The 23,671-nt window shown below is 46.3% G+C and overlaps 1 protein-coding gene across 2 annotated transcripts in view; it reads left to right on the top strand.

The window, feature by feature from the left end:
• Positions 1-307: 307 nt before the first annotated feature.
• Positions 308-23,671, top strand: part of CEP250 (centrosomal protein 250) — a 44,284-nt gene continuing 20,920 nt past the window's right edge. Inside the window, exons 1-19 of one of the 2 annotated variants that reach the window (XM_004370580.2) lie at positions 308-1,833; positions 2,345-2,401; positions 3,551-3,633; positions 3,861-4,026; positions 5,746-5,852; positions 6,357-6,608; positions 8,252-8,348; positions 10,331-10,432; positions 10,941-11,102; positions 11,643-11,821; positions 12,149-12,331; positions 13,753-13,897; positions 14,901-15,047; positions 15,778-16,008; positions 17,520-17,713; positions 18,312-18,439; positions 18,639-18,808; positions 22,482-22,649; positions 23,052-23,186. In XM_004370580.2, coding sequence (XP_004370637.1) covers positions 1,648-1,833; positions 2,345-2,401; positions 3,551-3,633; positions 3,861-4,026; positions 5,746-5,852; positions 6,357-6,608; positions 8,252-8,348; positions 10,331-10,432; positions 10,941-11,102; positions 11,643-11,821; positions 12,149-12,331; positions 13,753-13,897; positions 14,901-15,047; positions 15,778-16,008; positions 17,520-17,713; positions 18,312-18,439; positions 18,639-18,808; positions 22,482-22,649; positions 23,052-23,186 — 2,892 coding nt within the window. In that variant the 5' untranslated portion in view covers positions 308-1,647. Of the gene's footprint in view, positions 1,834-2,344; positions 2,402-3,550; positions 3,634-3,860; positions 4,027-5,745; positions 5,853-6,356; positions 6,609-8,251; positions 8,349-10,330; positions 10,433-10,940; positions 11,103-11,642; positions 11,822-12,148; positions 12,332-13,752; positions 13,898-14,602; positions 15,048-15,774; positions 16,009-17,519; positions 17,714-18,311; positions 18,440-18,638; positions 18,809-22,481; positions 22,650-23,051; positions 23,187-23,671 lie in introns of those variants that run through there. The other variant, XM_023725045.1, reaches the window with a different exon arrangement.

The following is a 23,671-nucleotide window of genomic DNA, read 5'->3' as shown; positions in this document are numbered from 1 at the left end:
CTGTATACAGCAGTCTCTTGGTAGGTGGTTGGAAATATAGACATTATTTAACCCTGCTGGTGGGAGTCTCAGGGCTAATAAAATGAGAGAGCTCTAACCTGTCTTGTTCCTCCTCCCCCCCCGACATTGTTATTATAGGATTACCATGGGATTTAGAGACTTGAGAGACTCAGAGGTCATGTAGCTGGACGCCCTCATTTTTGGATGAGGCATGGAAGGCAAGTGACATACCTGAGGTCACAGAGCACATTAGAGGCAGGGCTTGGACGAACACCCAAAATTCTTCCTTACCACTGTTCATCCCCCTCTCCCAGGTTCGGCTGGCTTCCCCTGCCTGCCTGTGGCCCACTGTCCTGTGTGGCTCAGCTCTTGGCAGGTGACGAGGGTTTGTCATCCTGCTGCAGTGGGTTCTTTCTTACCTCTCATTTGAGTCCCCTGTCTGGAATGCCTGCCATCCCTTTTCTTTCTCAGAGTCAGACTATTGTGTTCAAATCCCCAATCTACCAAATACCAGCATGTGACCTGGGACAAGTTGCTTAGCCCTCCTAAGCCTATTTCCTCATCTATACATCAAGAGTTATAATACCCTGAAGTGTGATGGAAAGGCATTGGAAGATTTCAAGATTTTTGTGCTGACTAAATGACATAATGCATATAAGCACTTAACAAAGTGACTGACCCATAGAAGCACTCAGCAAGTATTAACTTTGATGATGATGATGATTCACACAGCTCACAGCCCCCGAGACTGAGCTAAGTGCTCTTCCTTCCCTGTTGCCGTTGAGTCGATTCCGACTCATCGGGAAGCTATAGAACGGAGTAGAACTGCCCTATAGGGTTTCCAAGGCTGTAATCTTTATGGAAGCAGACTGCCACATCTTTCTCCCACAGAGTGGCTAGTGGATTCAAACCGCCAACCTTTTGGTTAGCAGCCGAGTGCTTTAACCACTGCGCCACCAGGGCTTCTTTGCACTTCCTTAGTGTTCTCATATTATTCTGTGATGCCTCTATTATTTTTGCACATACCACATTGTTCTGTGATTGTATCTATCTCCCCTGCTAGACTAAGAGTACCTTCAGTGCTTCATTTGATAAATGTTCATTTGGGACTGTGCTAGGCACTAGGGATTCAGTGGTGAACCAGGAGCTCTTGGTCTAGTGCGGAGCTTGTCTCATGGTCAAATAAATTTGGGAAATGCTATGCATCATTGCCCGCTCTTAGAGATTACCAGTAAACCAGTTGTTGGCTGGTTTTTTGGAAGTAGATCACCAGGCTTTTCTTCTGAAGTGCCTCTGGGTGGACTCGAATCTCCAGCCTTTCAGTTAGCAGCTGAGCATGTTAACTGTTTGCATCACCCAGGACTCCCTTAGAGATTAGGATCCATATTAAAAAGTATGAGTATTTTAAAGCTTCTGAGAAGTCCTGTAGTAAAGGAGCCTGTTTACTTTCTCTAACCCAGCTTTGCCAGGTTTAATGAGCGCTTTTTGAATAAATCTGAGTGATTTAGATAGTCCATTCAACTCCATCATGTGCTTTGGTCCCCAGCTCAAAAGGAGGTCGAAGTGGCACAGCAATGGTCAGAAACCCTGCTGGGAGTGTACAGCCTCTGGCTGCCTAGGGGCCTGTGGCCTTACTGTCTGGTGCCCATGGAGACAGGAGGCCCTGGGTTGAACAACATGAAGCCCCAGTCACTGCAGCTGGTGCTGGAGGGGCAAGTGCTGGCACTACAGCAGCAGATGGCAGAGAACCAGGCAGCCTCCTGGCGAAAGCTGAAGAGCTCCCAGGAGGCCCAGCAGAGGCAAGCATCCCTTGTGAGGAAGCTGCAGGCCAAGGTGAGGCAGCTGCCTTTTCTGGGAGGGGAAAAGAGAAAAGTGCCCCGTGGAGCTGGGTGCCACATTGGGATAAAGCTTGCAGGAGGCAGAACCATGTAATGGGAATGGCCCAGACCTAGCTTGGTGAAATGAGGAAGCCAGACCTTCCAGCTTTATACACAGCCTCTCCTTTGATGCCCACAACTGCCCCATGAGCTATGTATTATGTCCCTTTTAAAGATGAGTCTTCAAGGGTTAAGTTAGTTGTTCACATGCGCTCTCCTAGTCTAGATGTAAGACCTGACCCTAGGTATTCTGGTTCCAAAGCCTATATAAGAGGCATTTAGAAGTATTATTTAAATGCCAAGTAGAAACTATAAGATGCTATGGCCTTTCCTCACTCTCATCACCCAGTTCCCCTATATACAACAGGTTCACCCAAGATCCTGGGGGAAGGGTGATGGAGGTGGGTTTCTTTGGTTTGGACTGTGCCAGCTGTGCCTGTTACCCAGGACTTGCTCTATTTCCATAGGTGTTGCAGTACCGGAACTGGTGCCAAGAGCTGGAGAAGCGGCTAGAAGCCACTGGGGTGAGTGAGGTTGAGTTCTGTGCTCCCCATGAGACCTAAGTGAATATCCTTTTTAGGCTTCATTTGCTGACTGAGGGAGGCTGGGGTTGGATAAGGGGGAGTTAGGTGGAAGTCACTCTCTCTTCAGTCCTGGAGAGCTTTATCACCCAGATATCTTCAGTGGACCTAGCTATTCTCAACCCATCAGATTCCAACCCTTTGCTCTCTAAGGATGAAATTCAGCTTCAGGAAACTTAATCAAATGGGAAAAAAACAGTTGCCGTCGAGTTGATTCCATCTCATGGCAACCTCGTGTGTCAGAGTAGAGCTGTGCTCCGTAGGGTTTTCAGTGGATGATTTTTCAGAAGCAGATCACCAGACCTTTCTTCCAAGGCTCCTCTGGGTAGACTCAAACCACTAATCTTTTGGTTAGCAGCTAAGCTCGTCAACCATTTGCACCACCCAGGGACTTATATTGGGAAAAGTGTGGAATTAGAGGGAAGAAATGCATTTTTCCTCCAGCAGGTGTCAGTGTTTATCTGTCTTAGAGAAATGTGTTTCTTTGTGGGCTTGAAAAACATGTTTGTGATTTATTGCTGCTGTTAACTGGGTACAACCGGCTTTGAAAAACCCAGTTTTTGTCTCTGTTCCAGCTCCCTCTCTGCACCTTCTCCCATTTCCCTCAGGAAAGTTCTCTCAGAGGAAGGAAAAAAACCAACACTTACTGAGCATCTCCTATGTGTAGGCCAGGCATCGTTAGGCATCGTCATATAAGTATTTCACTTAATCTACAAAGCAGCTTTGTGAGGGACATGCTGTCACCTTCATTTTGTAGCTGAAGATACTGTGACCCGGAAAAGTTAAGTAATTTTCCAGGGTCCAAAAGTTAGTGTAATGGAAGTCAAGGACATTAGTGAAAGAGATAATGATTCTTAAGTTGAAGGTTCTTTTCACTACCAAATGCCATCTTTCAAAAGGGGTCACTGGTTCACTTTGAGAAAGAGAAATGCAGTGGATTTACTTTCGGCATTCAGTGACTGAGAAAAGAATATTGCTTACAAAGGGGAGAGGGAATAAAAAGAAAGTATGCTGGTGTTGAAGGGGCATGAGGGAGTTAGTCTGAGTGATGTTCTTTTAGGAAGTAAATAAAGCTTGTCTCTGTCTGGCCAGGGACCGATCCCTCAGAGGTGGGAAAGCATGGAGGAGTCAAACCTGGAACAGCTGCTAATCCGATTGGAGGACGAGCAACAGAGGTGATGGACCCCAAATTCCCTGGGCTGGGTGATTGGCCAGTGGGTGAACAAGGCTGATGGGAAGCCTCTGTCCTGAAGGCTAACATGGGGAGTAGAACCATGGACTTCAGCCTTAGCCTCTAATTCCTGCCAGTGGAAAATTCCAGTGGTTGTCATCTTACTCCAAGAGATCCAAGGGTTGAGCCAGACTTTTATTTTGTACTTGCTCCCACCCCTCCCCAGTGCAGGTGTGAGAATCTAGCAGAGGTGAACACCCAGCTTCGGCTACACATGGAAAAAGCTGACGTGGTGAATAAAGCCCTTCGGGAAGATGTGGAAAAATTGACAGTGGACTGGAGCCGAGCCCGGGACGAGCTAATGAGGAAGGAGAGCCAGTGGCAGATGGAGCAGGAGGTAGGAGTAATAGAAGCTAGAATGCAAGAAGAGGGCTGTGCACTCTGGGCACTGCCCTGGTAGTGCTGGAAGGGATTAACTTCAGGGCTTGGGTGGAAACTGAACTGCCACAACCCATGCAGGCAGCTCTGACCTCCTGGGCCCTCAGCTTAGTTCTGCCCTTACCTGCCTAGTCTAGGTTTTGCTGGCAGATGCATGATACTCAAAGCAAGTCTGTTCCTGCAAAAGTGACTAGTTTAGGTTTGATAGTTCTAAAAACTTACTGACACCCCTAGTCTGGAGGTCTGCAGGGGGAAGAAAGACCAGATATGGGCCCTGGGAAATTTTTAGATCCCATTTGAAGGAAACTAATGTTTCCTGAGTCTTTGCTCTGTGCCAGGTATCATGCTAGGTGATTTACATAGGTTATATCACTTAATCCACATTATAAATCTATGATAATAATGGTACTAGCTCCCAATTCTTGCGCAGCTAGTGTGTGTAAGGTACTGTGCATAGCCCCTGACATTTGTTGTATATATTATCTTCACATGACCTTAGGAGGTGTAGAAGTTGTTATCTTTATTTCATAGTTGAGGAAACTGAGACTAAGAAGTTAGTGCCTTAAGTCACTCAACTAAAAAGTGGCAGAGCCTGGAGTCCAGCACAGATGTGTCTGGCGCTCGCTACTATGCAACACTGCCCCTGAGATCCTAGCCTCCTGAGGAAGCAAATAAGCCGTCCTACGGTTCTGAAAGGAAATAGGTGGAAGCATGTGCAAGTATTTCCTTTGTGCCCCACCATGATGAAAGTAATATGTGTTATTATAAAGAATTTGAAAGATATAGTAAGGAATAAAGAATAAAATAAAAATCATCCATAATCTCACCATCTGAAGGTAACTAATGGTAACGTTTTAGTATATAGTTTTCTAGTCTTTTTTCCTATGCATATTTGCATGTCCATGTGTTTGTGTGTGTGTATATATATGTGTACACACACGTGCATTATATATGCATGTTGTTATTGTTGTTATGGGCCGTTGAGTTGATTCCCACTCATAGCAACCCTGTAGTACAGAGTAGAACTGCCCTGTAGGGTTTCCAAGGCTGTAATCTTTACGGGGGCAGACTGCTACATCTTCTCCCATGGAGTGGCTGATGGGTTCGAACTGCTGACCTTTTGGTTAGTAGGTGAGCGCTTTAACCACTGTGCCACCAGGGCTCTTGTGTGTGAGTGCGCGCGCATGCGCACACTTTATATGTATATATATCTGTTTTCTTTACTAAAGTTCTACTTAGAAAATAGTTCACACTGTGTGGCTTCCAATGTTTTATAGCCCAGGTGATGTCATAGCACATCAAAAGATGTGGTTTTGTTGTGGTGATTGTTCTCAGAAGACACAATTGCAACATACTAATGGCACTGCCTAGAATTCCTTGTGTTCAAGATAAGAGTGCCTGTGAATGATGGCATCTCCTGACATCTTTGGGGAGAAATTTTCTTTTCTGATCTAGCTGACAAGTAGGCCATATTCCCATCCCAGGTCTTTTGACCCCTTGACTCTCACTGCCAACTTTATTAAACCCTTCAACATAACATGAATATAAACTGCCATTCGCAATTATCTCCTGTAAGTACCTGCCCCCTGCCCCAGTAGTCAGGAGGAATCCAACATTCCTTTGTCGGCAAAAGATAGTCCTCTGCCCTTTGGTATGACCTGGGTTTCTGAACACACAGTTCTTCAAGGGCTACTTGAAAGGGGAGCATGGTCGCCTTCTCAGCCTATGGAGGCAGGTGGTGACCTTTCGACGCCACTTCCTGGAAATGAAGTCAGCCACTGACAGGTCAGTGTGGGGATAAGAAGGGAGGGAGTTTGCGCCTACCAGTTCTGGACTTACGATGGCGGGCTGCTCTAGAAGGGGGCATCAGGGCGGTGGGGAGGGGAGAGGGAAGAGTTGTTGGGAAGACATGGTATAAGGAGGACAGTAGGGAGATTGGCTTTATTTGGGGTACTTGATTGGTAACTGGGAGTCCCTGGGTAGTGTAAAAGGTTAACACACTCAGCTGCTAACCAAAAGGTTGGAGGTTTGAGTCTACCCAGAGATGCCTCAGAAGAAAAGCCTGGCAATCTACTTCTAAAAAATCAGCCATTGAAAACCTTGTGAAGCCCAGTTCTACTCTGACACACATGGGGTTGTCATGAGTCAGAAATGCCTAGATGGCAACTGGTGGTTTTTGGATTCAGATGATTTTTCCCAGACAGACTCTTCAGGTCTCATTGGGCCTGACCTCCATGTTCCCTTCCCTGGTCCCTTTTGGAGTCTGCTGTTTTCCTTGTCTGTACTCAGAGATCTGACGGAGCTAAAGGCTGAGCACATGAGGCTTTCAGGGTCACTGTTGACCTCTTGTCTGCGCTTGACTATGGGAACACAGTCTCGGGAATCCGATGGATCTGGGAGACTGGACGGGAGTGAGCCAGCCCAGCTGCTGCTGCTATTAGCCAAGACCCAGGAGCTGGAGAAGGAAGCGCACGAAAAGAGCCAGGAGTTAATACACCTGAAGAGTCAAGGAGATCTGGAGAAGGCCGAGCTTCAGGACCGGTGAGAGGGGTTCTAGGAGGAGCTCACTGAGAGCAAGCTGACTCCCTCGGGGATTCAGGTATAGGCAGGGGAGATGCCAAGAGCATTCCTACCATGAGAGGGGAAGGGAAATATGCCAGAGGGAGTCTAGTTTGAAACCTGATGCCACAGTTGGGGCATGTCACTGGCCTCTGCCCTCAGACTATCCTGCAGCTTGTTTCCTCTCGTATTATAGAGCCAGCTATGCCTCTGTGTTCTTTCGACACCAAACTGCTTACCATCCCCTCTTCCATGCTTCCCTGCCTTTGTACATGCTGACCTTAACCTGGAATGCCCCCCTCCTTTCTCTCTGCCTTATCCTTTAAGGCATAGTTCAAATGCCACCTCATCTATGAAGCCTCTGACCTCTGTAGGCAGAACTAATGTATTACATTACTGTGCCCCTGTGGTCTTTCATCCTGTTTGTTACAGCATTGATCACATTGTATCTTATTGAATATTTAGTCCCCGGGTCCTCTTTTTTTGTTTAGGCTGTTTTTATTTTTGAATTATGATAAAATGCTGTTGTTGTTGTGTGCCATCAAGTCGATTCTGACTCATAGTGACCCTATAGGAGAGTAAAACTGCCCCCCCATAGGGTTTCCTAGGCTGTAATCTTTATGGGAGCAGATCACCAGGTCTTTTCTCCCGCAAAGCTGCTGGTGGTTTTGTATTGCTGACCTTTCAGTTAGCAACTGAGCACTTAAGCATTGTACCACCAGGGCTCCTTATAATAAAATAAATTTTTAAAAAATGGTAAGAAGACAGGAAGGTACCTAAGTAGAGTCCCATTTGAATCTCTGGCCAAAGTTGAGTTTATACCCCATGACGAGGGCTGTGTCACCACCTGCTGGCAGTGTACATAAATTGCAGGGGTTTTGTTTTGTTTTTTGGTCATGGAGTCACTGAGACATACACAGGCAAAGGCCATGTCTTAGTAAGTTTTGTGTTTCTAGTGCTTTGCACTTCACCTGCCATATAATAGACACTCAATAAATGTTTGTTGAATGATACAATAATTGAATGACCATCCAGTGAGTTAAGGCTCTTAGAGCTGGTATAGGATAAAAATATTAAAACTTTAAAAAAAAAATGATGCTCATTCAATAAATATGTAATACTAGGCATTGAGCTCCAAGATACAGCATTAAGTGATAAAGATATTTGGCGATGTCCATGAACTTGGAGGTTAATTTCAGGGAAGTGGACCATAATCTCCCCCCAAATGTCCCTCCTTTTCCCTTATCAGAGTCAGAATCTTGGGCTGGAGGGACCTTGGGACTATCCCATGTGGCAATTCTGATGTTCTTATTGACTTCAAGATCAAGCGAGGCCTGGAAGGGCCTGGGCCAGGGCTTCCCTTCAGCTCTTGGGCCCCCAAACATGTGTTCCAGCCTTGAGATGTGGTAAATCCCTGCATGTGTTCTGAGTGGCTTTTGGCTTCCCCCCTATTCAAGGCTATAGCATCATGTGGTGTGCAGGGAGTGCAGCGGGGCTGGGGGCACCCAGGGGACTCTGGGGAGGCTGCAGGGGGAGCATCTGTGTTGGGGTTGGGGTGTGCTGCATAGTAGCTCTGTCCACAGCAGTGGGTGGCCCAGGTGACAGTGCTGTGCTCTTCTCTTTAGGGTAACCGAGCTCTCTGCTCTGCTGACCCAGTCCCAGAAGCAGAATGAAGAGTATGAAAAGATGGTAAAGGCTCTGAGAGAGACCATGGAGATCCTGGTACATGCTCATTTGTTCTAGAAAGGAATTGGGAAGGGGCTTGTATGTCCCTTGTCCTTTATGGACAGGTAGTGGAGGGCACCAGTTAAATGTTCCTCTGTGAAATCCTCTGAAGTAAAAAAGTTAATTGTGACTGAATCTGTAAGTTAATTAACTCATTCATTTATTCATCCAATAAACATTACTGTCTGCTATCGCTACCATATCCCTATGTATGTGTGTATGCGTGTACTGTGTCCTTATCAGAGAGAAGTGGCACACACATTAAGAAGCACACGGGCAATCTGTGAGTCACCAGGAATGTGCAGAGAGATTCAGAACCTTGTCATATTAGAAACTGAGGGATATGGCAGTGTTTAGCCTGGAGAAGAAAGGACTTGAAGACATGATGGCTGCCTTCACATATCTGAAAGAGAGAGGCCTTTTTTATTGTTTTCTAAGTGGGCAAAACCAACATCAATGGCTAGAAGTTACAGGGTGGCAGATTTTGGCTAATAGCTAGAGCTGTTCAGTAGTTGAACACTCTGTCTTGTGAATGAGTGAGGTTTATGTCACTGGCTTAACATCTGCCAGGGATGTTGTCCAAGGGATTTTCTAAAACTGGATGTTAGACCCTCTGTCTTGATTTCAAGTTTCCTTTATCACTAAGAAATTTCAAATCTCTGAATTTAGGTGGATCCTGAACCCCTATCCATACACAGCCCCCTAATCTTCTTATCCAAGCTAGGGTCAGCTGGGAGCCGGAATTGTTTATGCCTGTTTGGTTTGTTTGGGGCAGGAATTTGCAAACTCAAATGTCTATAGGGCCCAGATAATATAAAGGAGTGAAGTGGGTTCAGCTGGAAGAATTCTAGTTTTCTAGTGCTGTCATATTTAATGTTCAGTACTACAGGGGACACTTGATGTCAGTATTAAGAAAACACTGAGGAGTGGTAGGGACTGTAGGAAGCTAAGAATTCTTGTCTCATTTAAAGGGGACATCCACTGTGCAACTTGTGTAAATTGTTGCCATGTAGGAATACGGGCTGGGTGTAGTCCACTTGTTAAGATATTGAGAGAAGCTGGGTCCTGAGGTCAAGATGGGAGGAGAAATTCAGATTTTTTTAATGCGAATTATCTCAATTTTTAAATGTTGCATCAGATTTTGTATGTTGTTATTGCTGGATGCCATTGAGTCATTCCAACTCATAGCAACCCCATTTGACAGAGCAGAACTGCCGCATAGGATTTTCTTGGCAGTAATCTTTATGAAAACAGATCTCCATGTCTTTCTCCTGCGAAGGTCTTTCTCCTTTCAGTTAGTGGCCCACTGCTTACCTGCTGTACCAGCAGGGCTCCTTAGATTTTGTATAGACTGAACAAACATAGCTGCAGGCCTGAGTGGGCCTTTTGTGCTACCCTATGTCCTCAGGCCTTCACCAACACAAATATAAATAGGAAGGGAGGAAATCTTGAGTCTTCAAAGTTATGTCTGGCTTTGGCCCCAGAGGTTTCTCTGGTTTATTCTTAGGTCTTGAGCATCAATTTGCTGTGCAGAGGTAGCAGCCATCTCCCCATCCAATAATAACTCATTTATTGAGCATTTGCTTTGTGCCAGGTACTGTGTGAGTGATTTCAATGCATTTTTTTGATTCAGACCTCAAAACAAATCTATGAAGTAGTTGCTGTTAATTATTTCTATTTTAAAGACAAGGAAACAAAGGCTCGAAGAAGCAGTTGTCTAGAGTCACCAAGCTAGTAAGCAAGAGAGCTGGAATCTAGGCAATCTAATTTGGAGATCTTAATCATTTAATCTGAACTCTTTAATCACTGCATTGCATTGTCTTCAGACTCTTGAGGGACACCATTAGGGTTCATGTGTGGTCAGGGAAAAAGTAGGTTGACAGAATAGACAGAATGAAACTTTGGTTGATGTGGGACCAGAGATTATAAATTCTCTTCTGAGAGTTTGGCTCATAGGCTCTGCTTTGTTCCCTGTTCAGGAGACAAATCATGCAGAATTAATGGAACATGAGACATCTCTTAGTAGGAATGCCCAAGAGGAGAAGCTTTCTTTACAGCAGGTGATCAAGGATATAACCCAGGTACTGGTGAGCCTCTTGTTCATGGTAACTAGTTTATGCCTCACTACTCTCTTCTCAGTCATGCCTAGATTTCCACTCTCTGCAGGTATTTGGGTTTAGGGCCTTATAGGGCTGAGTTCTCTGAGTGTATTTGAAGACTGAAACCCTAAGGGAGGGGTAGCTAAGCATTCATGTCTAGACAGGCCCTCTTTCCTGTTGCCAGCTGCAGTTCTCAGGCCAGATGCTGGCTTCTGGCCTCCATTACCTCACTAGCCTCCTCTTCCTTCCTTATTTCATTTGTGATTACATCAAGGAGTGTTGTAGCCCTGTTGCTAGTCCTAGGTTTGGGGGACCAAAGGTGGAGAGTTGAAGGAACCAGCCTTTTTTGCCCTTAGCCACCTATGTCCTACTCCCTGGGGAGAGGAGTTGAGAAGGAAAACATCATGTGTGTCCAGGTTATAGAGTAAGTCGTCTGTACAGACCCTAGGTCTTAGTCAGTAGGGTAGTGATGCCCTGTGTTGGGTTTCAGGCCATGATGGAAGAAGGGGACAATATGGCCAAAGCCTGCGGTCATGAGAGCTCCTTGGAGTTGGATTCTAGTAGCTTCTTCTCCCAGCTTGACACCCAGGACCCAGACAAGGCTCTTACTCTTGTGCGTTCAGTGCTGACCCGGAGACGCCAGGCCGTGCAGGTGAGAATTCTCAGCATTCCTCCTCAGCCACAAGAGTAAGTATCTAAACTGATTTGTGCCCCAGGTACCCCCCAGCCTGGATTGCCCCTTTCACTTTGTTGACCAATCATGAGGTGCTTGGTTAACACTCCAGAGTGCTCATTAGAATCTCTCGGTGTCTGCCCAATTGTATTTGTGGATAGCAGACACATTCTCCATGCCAGTGGCACACTCCGCATAGCACTATGCAAACATTGGCAACTGGAGCCCTAGGAGACTCTGAGGATCACAGCACTACTTTCCCCCATGCCACTGTACCTCTGTGCTTTCCCAGAGCCCTCAAGTCACAAAACATTTGCAGATCATAAACTCTTTAAGACTGTAGGAGCCGCAGAAGCCCAGTGACCTCTCATCCTCTGTTTCCTCAACTGGTCACATCTCTTCTCAGCTTACCCTTGCTATACCAGCCCCTTGCCCAGCCCTGCACTGGGGCTTGTGGCATCCCTTCTTTGCCCTTGCCCTGCAGCACATCATCCCGTTTCTGCGACTCTTCCTCCACAGGACCTAAGGCAGCAGCTTTCCGGCTGTCAGGAAGCTGTGAACCTCTTGCAGCGGCAGCATGACCAGTGGGAGGAAGAGGGTGAGGCCTTGCGACAGCGGCTGCAGAGGCTCACTGGGGAGCGGGATGCCCTGGCAGGGCAGACGGTGGACCTCCAGGGAGAGGTGAACTCACTCAGCAAGTGAGCAGCAGGTGGTTCCTCCATCTTTCCAGCCGTGCTGTCAGTCCTCCTGCAGCCATTTATCCACTTCCATCATGCTTTTGGTTGGTGACCCTGTTCTCCCTGCCACCCAGGGCCACTCAGGGCTGCCTGGCCTTGAGTGCTGCTTGTTCCTTCCCATTTGCGGTGCTGGGTCTTGGTGATTCTAAAAAAGGTTTCCCACACAAAAGGGAAGATGAGATGCTTAAAGGAAACTGCACCTCTTTCCTTTGACCCTGTGATGTCTGCTTCTAGGAAGGATTTTGGGTCCCAAGGTCTCTGCTCATCTCTGGCTCCTTGTTCTTCCAGGGAACGAGAGCTCCTAGAGAAGGCCAGGGAAGGGCTGCAGCAGCAACTGGAAGTGCTGGAGCAAGAGGCCTGGCGACTGCGAAGGGCAAATGTGGAGCTTCAGCTGCAGGGGGACTCTGCCCAGGGGGAGAAGGAGGAGCAGCAGGAGGAGCTGCACCTGGCTGTCCGCGAAAGGGAGCGCCTGTAAATTTGCCCGGTGTCCTCCTCCCTGGGTCCTGGACTTCCCTTCTTCCGCACCCTTCCTCATCCCCGCCCACTTCCCTCTCTCAGAAAGTGGAGTTAATTGAAGCCTTGCCTGCAGTGAATTCAGATTAGCTTACTGCTCCTTCCTTTGCAGAAAGATGAATACAGAAAGTTCACCCAGACTTTGCTGAGTATCCCCAATGGGTCAGGCACTGTGGGGGATACAGAAATGAACACGACATGGGCCCTGCTCTCAGGGAGCTTAGTCTAGTGGGGAAGACAGACAAGTTAACAGCTAACTGACATGAGGCCGCATGAAATACAGGTTAAATAGAGCTTCAGGTCAGGTCCTTTGTGGGGGTCAGAGTAACAGTTAATTATTGAGGACTAGGGAAAGCTTCATGGGTCAGGGGTAGCCTTTGAGCTGGGCTTGATGTATTTTAATTGGTAGGGAGTAGAAGAAGGACTAAAGGAACAGATTAGCAAAGGAAAGGAGGCAGGAAAGCTCCTGGCATGTTAGAGTAGGCTGGACTGGCTTAAGGGTAGAACTTACAATGGGAAGTAACAGAAACCCAGAGGAAAGGGACCCTGATTTTGGATTATTTCCCCAGCTAATCTGTGAACTCCCTCTGTGATCTCATGGAAAGAGCAAAGGCTTTAGAGCCAGGCAAACATTTGGTTTAAATTACGACTCTGCCACTTGGACAGATTTGTAAAATTGGGATAATTCTTACCTTGAAGGTTTGTGGGGAAGATTAGAGCAGTGTTTGCAAAATGCCAGCATAGAGCCTGACAAATGTAGGTCTTCAGTACCTGGTAGCAGGGGCTGTATCTTCTCCATCTATGGTATGCCCCCTCCACTCCTGGCCCTAGTTCTTTGCACCCGGTAGGCATGAATGATGGACTCTTGCAGAACTGCCGTAAGGGTCATGACTTGTGCTCAGAGTGATCTCCCAGGTACCAAGGGGAAAGACTGACAATCTACAGAGATGATTATATGTTTTAAAATTTTTATTTTTTCCATCAGTTATGCATTTGTATGGTTCAAACATCAAAACTATACAAAAACATATACACAGAGAAGTCTCACTCCCGCCCCTGCCCCCTTCATCCCACGTCCCCTTCTCCGACAGATAACCATTTTAATTAATTTCTTGTTTATCTTGCTAGTGCTGCTTTATACAAATACAAGCTTCTATTCTTATTTTCCCTAATTTCTTGCATGAAAGGTAGCATACTGTATATACTGTTTAGCACCTTGCTTTTTTCACCTAAGTCTGTGTCTTGGAGATGTTTCCTTTTCAGTTTTTAGAGACCTTCTTCATTTTTTTTTGCCTAGCAGAGGTAATTATATTCCTGTTACCTTTAGGGGTGGCTACTCCCTAAGACTTCCTCTAGCCCCCCTCTCCTTCCCATCTTAGTCAGGAGATGCTGGTGGGCCTGGAAGCCAAACAGTCGGAATCCCTCAGTGAACTGATCACTCTTCGGGAAGCCCTGGAGTCGAGTCGCCTGGAAGGGGAGTTACTGAGGCAGGAGCAAGCAGAAGTGACTGCAGCGCTGGCTAGGGTGCGTAGGCCTCCTCCCTCAGTTGCTGGGTGGGCGGCCTCCAAAAATGTGTTTCTAGATAAAGGGTATGCAGCCTGCCTCATTCCTCACCCTTCAAGCCATGACCCCTTATATTTCTTGCGTCAATTACTATCTTTGCTTCTGGGTTCTCTCCCTCCCAGCATACCCTCTATATTGGAATTAGAATGAATTTTTTAATGTATAAATCTAGTTATGTCAGTCTCATTCTTAAAACCGTAACGTGACTTCCGAGCTCTTTGGTGCCACATTCAAAGCCTACTGCCATCTGGCTCAAACTGTGTTTCTAGCTTCCTCTTCCGCTCCAGATTTCCTGTTCTAACTTCTCATATAGCTTTGCTCCTGCTGTTGTTAGCTGCTGTGGAGTTGGCCCCCGACTCATGGCAACCCCATGCACGATGGAATGAAATGCTGTCAGGTCCTGCACCATCCCTATGATCAGTTGCAGATTGGTCCATTGTGATCCATGGGGTTTCACTGGCTGATTTCCAAAAGTAGACCCCCAGGCCTTTCTTCCTTGCTCCTGCTCACAGCACTAATTGCATTCTCAGTTATACCATGTTTTTTGTTGACGCTAATACTTTGCATATACTCTTCCCTTTGCCTGGACTGCCTCTGTCCTCCCTCTTCAGCCAGCACACTCTTCCTCATCTCTCCATACCTGAGTTCTCAACTCCTCTACCAAGCATGTTTACCTCTCACAGACTGAACTGACGCCTTCTTTGCGTTCCAGACCACTTCGTGCTTACATTTTCTATAGAGTCATTACAGTTGTAGTTGTTATGTATCCTATGCCTGTGCCTTTATACTGTGAGCTGCTGTCTTACTCATCAATGACAGAAAGGAAAGCTTCCTTAGGATGAAAGGGAGGGAATAGAGCGTTAACTGATCTTTGTACAAAGAAAGCAGCAGGTGTTGGGGATGTGAGCATTGTAAGGTTGCAGGCAAACTGGAAGTCTGGAACTCTAACCCTCTTTGTTTTTAGGCAGAACAGTCAATTGCAGAGCTATCGAGTTCTGAGAACAGCCTGAAGGTGGAGGTAGCTGATCTTCGGGCTGCAGCTGTCAAGCTCAGTGCCTTAAATGAGGCTTTGGCCTTAGATAAAGTTGGACTGAATCAGCAGCTTCTCCAGGTGAGCAACAATTTCTCTGATCCCTGAGGTAGGTCTGGGCCCTGATCGAGGGCAAGGCAGTGGCAGCTGAAGCTGGTGCCCATGACAAGGAAGAGTCCCCATATGGAAAAGTCCAAGACAGATTATTCCCAAATGTAGTTGTAAAATGAGCAAAAGGAACATTTACAATGCAGAGCAGAGCAAAGACTATAAGGATTGACCTTAGCCATTAAAAATATTCCCTTCCCACACCTAAAACAAAACCCATCTTTGGACTTTAGGATAAATCAGGATCACCAGGGCTAGAAAGGAGCCCCGTGTCCTGTGGAAGGAAGACCGTTTAGGTTTTTAATCCTGTTTTTAATCCATGAAATAATAGCTGTCACCAGAAGATGATCTGCCAAAGAGCCTAAGTCCTAAAGAATCTTCTTTTTATAGTACAAATTTAGCATATCTCCTCCCTACCCCTGTTCCCTTGAGCCCCAGAAATGTTCCGTGTTCATTTTACTGAATTCTTTGAGAGCAGGGTTTTGCCCTCTTGATCCCTATCCTGAGCATCCAGCCCATCTAGTACCTGGAATATAGGCACTAGTTCAAATGAATGGATTTTCCTCTCTCTTATAAGCACTTCTGTGTTCATCTTTGGAGAATAGATACAAATCTCACTTGGATTTCAGCTTCAGCACCTGATCCCTAAACTGTAACCATTTGTCTTTGATGTCCTTTATCCCTTTCCTTTTTTGGCTAGTAGTTAGAACAGGAGAACCAGTCTGCATGCAGCAGAATGGAGGCAGCAGAGCAGGCAAGAAATGCTTTGCATATGGACCTGGCAGAGGCAGAGAGGAGCAGGGAAGCTCTGTGGGAACAGAAAACTCACCTGGAGGCACAGCTGCAGAAAGCAGAGGAGACGGAGGCTGAGCTGCAGGCAGATCTCAGGGGCATCCAAGAAGAGAAGGAAGAAATTCAAGGGAAGCTGAGCGAGGTGAGAAGACAAAATGGACTAAACCCCATCACCTTAGGGCATAATACATGCTCATTATACAAAATTAAAATATTATAGAGATGATTCCAAAAGTGGACGTCTTACATCCTAGAAATGCCAGTGCTGTGAATTTGGGGTATAATCTTCAAATTTTTCCTAAGAAGAAATATATAGAAATGGGGTGTGTATTTATACATACTATCTTAGTTATCTAGTGCTGTTGTAACAGAAATACCACAAATGAGTGGCTTTAACACATTTATTTTCTCACAGTTTAGGAGGCTAGAAGTCCGAATTCAGGGTGCCGGCTCTTAGGGAAAGGCTTTCTCTCTCTGTCGACTCTGGGGGAAGGTCCTTGTCTCTTTGAGCTTCTGCTCCTGGGTGATCTTCATGTGGCTTGTGCCTCTCTTCCCCCATCTCTGCTTCTCTCGCTTGCTTGTTTAATCTTTTTTATGTCTCAAGAGAGTCACTCAAAACGCCCCCTACACTAATCTTGCCTCAGTAACATAATAAAGACAACCCATTCCCAAATGAAATTATAATCACAGGCATAGAGGCTAGGATTTACAACACATATTTTTGGGGCTCACAGTTCAATCCATAACATATACACGTATACATTTGTATAAATTAAATATGATTATTTACAGAAATGGCTTTCAAGTTGTTTTTTGTTTTTTTTTAAATTTATTTTACTACTTTCTTCTAAAAATTTCCATGATCCCTCTTCTCCATATTAACCCTCAAAAGTGACAGTGACAGTACCTATACAAGAGATCACTTACAGTTTGGAGTTCTGTGGCCCCTTTCTTTACAAGTTGTGCCACCTTAGCATCACTTGACTCTCCTCTCCCCTCGCTTTGTATAGGAATCCTTCTCTGCTTCCCACTCCCCTTACCCCCTACTTCACAAGCCCCTGTTTGAGTTAGATGCCTCTCCTGTGCTTGATAGCACTTCAGGCTTATTTCAGCTATCACACCCTTCATACTATATTGACTTGTCTCCACCATTAGACCAAAAGCTCCTTGAAGGCAGGACTGTGTCTTGCTTGTTTTTATTCCTCCAGCTTTTAGCACAGTGCATTTAGCAGGGACTCCATTAAAAAAAAAAAAAAAAAAATTAACCAATGACCAGGCTCAAAAGTCGCTATCTTCTTTACCAAACCTCTTAGTGCCCTAATAATTATACATTGTTTCTCCTCTCAACATCTCTTTCTCAGGGTACTGATCACTTTCTGGTATTACATGTGTGTCTTACTTCTTGAGACTAAAAGTTCCTTAGGGGCAGGTCTCCTGCAGTCTGTAGTGCAGAGTCTTGCTTATGGAAGAGCGGGCTTCCTGGGCTGGGTGCTCTGTGGGTTGATCAGGGAAGTAGATAAATCGAGTGGCGTGGGCAGTGCTCAGGGCTCACAGCTGGGCTCAGAATCTCTGAAGAGCCGATGGCCCTACCTTGGCGGGTAGCCCGAAGAAATATTCTGTCCCTACTGTGTCTCACCACATTCTTCCCCTCAGGTGTGCCACCAGCAGGAGGCAACCACAGCTCAGCTGGAGCAGCTACAGCAGGAGGCAAAGCGACAAGAAGAAGTTCTGGCCAGGGCAGTCCAGGAGAAGGAGGCCCTAGTACGAGAGAAGGCGGCTTTAGAGGTGCGGCTGCAAGCTGTGGAGCGGGACCGGCAGAGCCTCTCTGAGCAACTACTGGGGCTCAGGTAGGGCCCAGACCCAGTTCAGCCAAAGGCAGAGTAGAGCTTTGCAAGGCAAGGGGTAGCCAACATAAGCTCCCTGCCCTACATGGTTGGATTCTAAAAAAGTTGTGAATTTATAGTTACCCCCCTAACTTTCTCCAGGTGGTTAGTACTTAGAACCAACTCTTCTTAATGAAGGCGAAGGAGCCCTGGTGGCAAAGTGGTTAAGTGCTCAGCTGCTAACCAAAAGGTTGGAGGTTTGAACCCACCCAGCTGCTCTGCGGGAGAAAGACCTGGCGATCTGCTCCCATAAAGATTATTGCTTAGAAAATTCTACAAGGCAGTTCTGCTGTGTCACATGGGGTTGCTGTGAGTCAAAAACCAGCTCAGTATGTGTATGTGTGTACAGAGAAAAGGATAAAGCAAATGTATAATGTTAGTATTTAGGTGAAGGATATCTGGGAATTTTTTTGTGCTATTCTTGCAACTTTAAGTTTGAAATTATGTCAAAAGAAAAAAAGTTTTAAAGAATCTTAAAAAAAAAAAAAAAACTGACTCAACGGCACATGAACAACAAGGGACTTGAAGGGTAAGAACTCTTCCTGATTCCTGAACCTTGCAGCTCAGCCAAGGAGCTACTGGAGAGCAGTCTCTATGAGGCCCAACAACAAAATTCTCTGATAGAGGTCACCAAGGGGCAGCTGGAGGTCCAGATTCAAACTGTTACGCAAGCCAAAGACGTGATCCAAGGTGAGAACCCAACTGGGATGGTGCCCACTCCATTCCATGGGAGTGTTGAAAGCCAGGCAGTGGGAGGCTATTAAGGTCCTTCCCCAGCCAGGCCCAGGGCCTCTGAGATAGGAGGTGCTCGTGAAGTGGGGGAGGGGGAGAATGTTAATAGGAGGGAGGAGTGAGGCAGAGGTTCAGAGACCTGTCCCTGGCATCTTAGGGGAGGTGAGGTGCCTGAAGCTGGAACTGGACACTGAACGGAGACGGGCAGAGCAGGAGCGGGATGCAGCATCCAGACAGCTGGCCCTGGCTGAACAAGAGAGGCAGACTGCCCTGCAGCAGCAGAAGGCAGCCCATGAAGAGGAGGTGGACCGGCTCCAGGAGAAATGGGTAGGTGGTGGGTGTGGCTAGGGGGTGGGAGAAGCAAACGTGGCCTCCCTTAAGTGAGTGCTCCACCTGCTGACTCTTGGTCCCAGTATTGCTGCTTATGAGAGTAAAATCTGAACTCTTTCCCATCTTTTTAGTTGGCTTTTGGAACTAGAGTGTAAGATTTGACATTCATAACAGTTATACAACTGTGACTTTATAGATTGCTGCTCTTAGGCATCTTAACAGTCCAGTAGCTTATTCACTAGAGCCCTGGTGGTGCAACGGTTAAGCGCTCAGCTCCTAACCAAATGGTTGGTGGTTTGAACCCACCTGGGGGCTCCATGGGAGAAAGACCTGGCAATCTGCTTCCATAAAGCTTACAGCCAAGAAAACCCTATGGGGCAGTTCTACTCTGTCACATCGGGCCATTATGAGTAGGAATTGACTTGACAGCACCTAACACCAACAGCTTATTCACTGAGTCATTCAAGCAGTGTTGATGGAGTACTAACCATGTGCCAGCACGATGCTGGAGGTTGAGGACACAATGAGAGTAACCCAGACATACGTCTCCTTACAGAGCTTCCAGTTTGGGGAAAAGACAGGTATTAGATGAGTTAATACATAAATGAGTAAAGGATTATAAATTATAAAAGTTCTACGAAGAAAATGAACTAGGTATCATAAGAAAAAATAACAAGGGGGATTTATTTCAAGTTGCATGGTTGGGGAGGCCTTCTCCAAAAAAGTGTCAGTTAAGCTGAGATGTAAGAAATGATGGGATGGGGCCAAGGAACAGTGTTCCAGGTGGTGTGAAAGAGCTTAGTGTGCTCAGGAACTGAAAGGAGGCCAGTGTAGCCAGAGTGTCATAAGTAGGGGAAAAGCTACATAAGATGATATGCTGGAAAGGGGTGAAACACTAGAAGCACTCCATTAAATAAATGTTTTTATTAGGTGCCTTCAAGTCGCTTCCGACTCATAGTAACCCTGTGTACAACAGGATGAAACACTGCCCGGTCCTGTGCCATCCTTACAATCGTTGCTATGTTTGAGCCCATTGTTGCAGCCACTGTGTCAGTCCATCTCCTTGAGGGTCTTCCTCTTTTTCACTGACCCTCTGCTTTACCAAGCATGATGTCCTTCTCCAGGGACTGATCCCTCCTGACAACATGTCCAAAGTATGTGAGACGGAGTCTCACCATCCTTGCTTCTAAGGAGCATTCTGGTTGTACTTTTTCCAAGACAGATTTGTTCATTCTTCTGGAAGCCCATGGTATAGTCAATATTCTTTGCCAGCACCATAATTCAAAGGTGTCAATTCTTCTTCGATCTTCCTAATTCATTGTCCAGCTTTCAAATGCATATGAGGTGACTGAAAACACCATGGTTTGGTTCAGGTTCACCGTAGTCTTCAGATGATATCTTTGCTTTTTAACACTTGAAAGAGGTCTTTTGCAGCGTACTTGCCCACTGCAATAAATGTATAACTACAAAATTATATGCATTTTAAAGGAAAGGTGTAGAGAAATACTAATGTGATGATGACGGTAGCTATTATACACTGAGTACTTTCTCTGCGGAGCACTGTTTGAAGTGCTTTCATGAATTACCTCAATCCTCATTGCAACCCTAGGAGAGCGTTATTGTTATGCCTATTTTTATAGATGAGAAAACTGAGGCATCGAGATGTTTAGAAACTGAGGTCACAGTAGTATTGGTGGATTAAAGGCTGTAACCTAGGCAGCCTAACTCCAGAGCCCAAGCTCTTAACCACCGTCCTAAGAGCCTCTAATAGAAGGACCTAGACTGGTCTGGGAGGTCAGGGAGGCCTTGATCACTGGTGGACCTCTGGGAAAACCAGGGTCCCCCATCCTGATGCCCTTGTATAATATAGGGAGACATCCTAACCAGGCCCCAATTGCCGTCAAGTCGATTCCGACTCATGGCGACCCCATGTGTATCAGTGTAGAACTGTGCTCCATAGGGTTTTCAATGGTTGATTTTTTGAGGAGAAGTAGATCATCAGGCCTTTCTTCTGAGGCACCTCTGGGTGGACTTGAACCTTCAACCTTTTGGCTAGCAGCCAAGCACGTTAACTGTTTTCACCATTCAGGGACTCCCTAGCTAGGCTAGGCCTGGTTTTTTAGGAGGCCAACTCTGCACCTGGGCAACAGAGAGCCAGGGTCTGCTGCCTCAGTTCATTGTTACAGCCATCGATCATGTTGTGGTTGCTTTAAAATAAAAGATATTCACAAAAAGATGGAAACAACCTAGGTGCCTGTCAGCGGGCGAATGGATAAACAAATTATGGTATATTCACACAAGGGAATACTATGCAACAATAAAGAACAACAGTGAATCTGTGGAACATCTCATAACATGGATGAATCTGGAAGGCATGCTGAGTGAAATTAGTCGCTAAAGGACAGATACTATATGAGACCACTATTATAAGAACTCAAGAAATGGTTTAAACACAGGAGAAAACATTCTTTGATGGTTATGAGGGTGGGGAGGGAGGGAGAGGGGTATTCACTAACTAAATAGTAGATAAGAATTATCTTAGGTGAAGGGAAGGACAGCACACAGTACAGGGGAAGTCAGCACAACTGGCCTAAACCAAAAGCTAATAAATTTTCCTGAATACAACCAAACACTTCGAGGGACAGAGTAGCAGGGGCAGGAGTCTGGGTTTCAAGGGACATCTAGGTCAATTGGCATAACAAAGTTTATTAAGAAAACGTTCTGCATCCCATTTTGGTGTGTGGCATCTGGGGTCTTAAAAGCTAGCGAGCGGCCATCTAAGATGCATCAGTTGGTCCTAACCCTCCTGGAGCAAAGGAGAATAAAGAACACCAAAGACACAAGGAAAATATTAGCCCAAGAGACAGAAAGGGCCACATAAACCAGAGACTCCATCAGCCTGAGACCAGAAGAATGAGATGGTGCTTGGCTACCACCAGTGACCCACCCCCTGACAACAGAGTCCCCAATGGAACAGGAGAAAAGTGGGGCGCAGAACTCAAATTCTAGTAAAAAGACTAGACTTAATGGTCTGACTGAGACTGAAGGGACCCCAGAAGACATGGCCCCTGGACTCTCTGTTAGCCCGGAATTGAAACCATTTGCCAACTTTTCAGGCAAAGATAAGACTGGACTATGGGACATAAAATGATACTCGTGAAGAGTGTGCTTCTTAGCTTAGGTAGACACATGAGACTAAATGGGTAGCTCCTGTCCGGAGGCGAGATGAGAAGGCAAAAAAGATAGGAGCTGGTTGAATGGACACAGAAATCCAGGGTGGAAAGGAGGAGTGGGCTGTCACATTATAGGGAGAGTAGCTAGGGTCACATAGCAATGTATATATTAAGTTTTGTATGAGAAACTGTCTTGAACTGTAAACTTTCACTTAAAGCAGAATTAGAAAGAAAAAGAGATATTCGTAGCTTAAGTTAGGGATAACTGCACTTTAGAAAGCACTTTTACATGTATTATATCATTTGATTTTTTATAAATATCATTTGATTCTTAAAAAATCTGGTGAGATAGATAACACAGGGATTATTAGCCTCATTCTGCAGATGAGGAAAGAGGCTTAGAGACATATCAAGGTCACATAACTATTCCAATCCAGTTCTCTTTCTGCCTCTTCTTGCCGTTCTGGTTCTAACAAGTGTTTCCTTCATGTGACCAGGAGAAAGAGCGCTCCTGGCACCAGCAGGAGCTGGATAAGACTGTGGAGGTCGTAAAGAGGGAGAAAATGGAACTGGAAACGAGACTGAGGGAGCAGCAGGCAGAAACCGAGGCCATCCGGTTGCAGAAGGAGGAAGAACGGGCCCAGGCTGAGAGTGCCCTGTGCCAGGTGGATAGCCCCGAGGGCTGGAGCTGCATGTCCAGTCTATGATCCCCCGACCTTTGGACACTTCCTTTTCCACTTCCAGAAGTGCTGTGGCAGAGGGGCTCCCAGAGGAGGGTAGAGCTACCCACTCTGCTACCAGTGAGCAGGGTGATGAGCACCGTTAGCTGCAGGACCTGTAGCATGTCCTACTTCCTGAGGGAGGGCTCATATTTACCACTTCCTGTCTGCTTATAAACCAGTGTCAGTCTTTGCACTTCCTGGTTCTGCATCAGTAGGTTCAGACCTTCCTTCACCCTCAGCCCCCACCCCATTTGCCACAAGAGTCCTAGTGCAGCTGCAGTGTGCTTGGGGATGATCATGATAACCCTGACCCAACAAGCCCTTGCCCTTCCTGCCCCTCCACAGATGCGGCTCGAGACGGAGAAGGAGAGAGTGTCCCTGCTGGAGACACTGCTGCAGACCCAGAAGGAGCTGGCAGATGCCAGCCAACAACTGGAACGACTGAGGCAGGACATGAAGGTTCAGAAGCTGAAGGAGCAGGTATGGAGGTTGGCCCTGTGGCAAGGAAGAAGAAGGAGCATTCATTTGCTCATTCAACAATAAGTAGTTGTGCTAGGGAAGCCAACACGGCTTGTCCAAGGCAAGGTCATGGCAGCACCATAGATACAGCCAAACTCCCTGAGGGACCAAATTACTGGGCTGAGGGCTGTGGGGGCCATGGTCTCAGGGAATATCTGGCTCAACTGGCATAAAATAGTTTATAAAGAAAATGTTCTACATTCTACTTTGGTGAGTAGCATCTGGGGTGTTAAAGGCTTGTGAGTGACCATCTGAGATACTCCACTGGTCTCACCCAGTCTGGAGCAAGGAAGAATGAAGAAAATCAAATCACAAGGGAAAGATAAGTCCAGAGGACTAATGGACCACAAGTACTACAGCCTCCACCAGACTGAGTCCAGCACAACTAGATGGTGCCCGGCTACCACAACCGACTGCTCTGACAGGGATCACAATAGAGGGTCCCA

Source organism: Trichechus manatus, unplaced genomic scaffold, assembly GCF_000243295.1.
Source record: "Trichechus manatus latirostris isolate Lorelei unplaced genomic scaffold, TriManLat1.0 scaffold00008, whole genome shotgun sequence".
NCBI lineage: Eukaryota > Metazoa > Chordata > Mammalia > Sirenia > Trichechidae > Trichechus > Trichechus manatus.
This window is presented reverse-complemented; position numbering and strand designations above follow the sequence as displayed.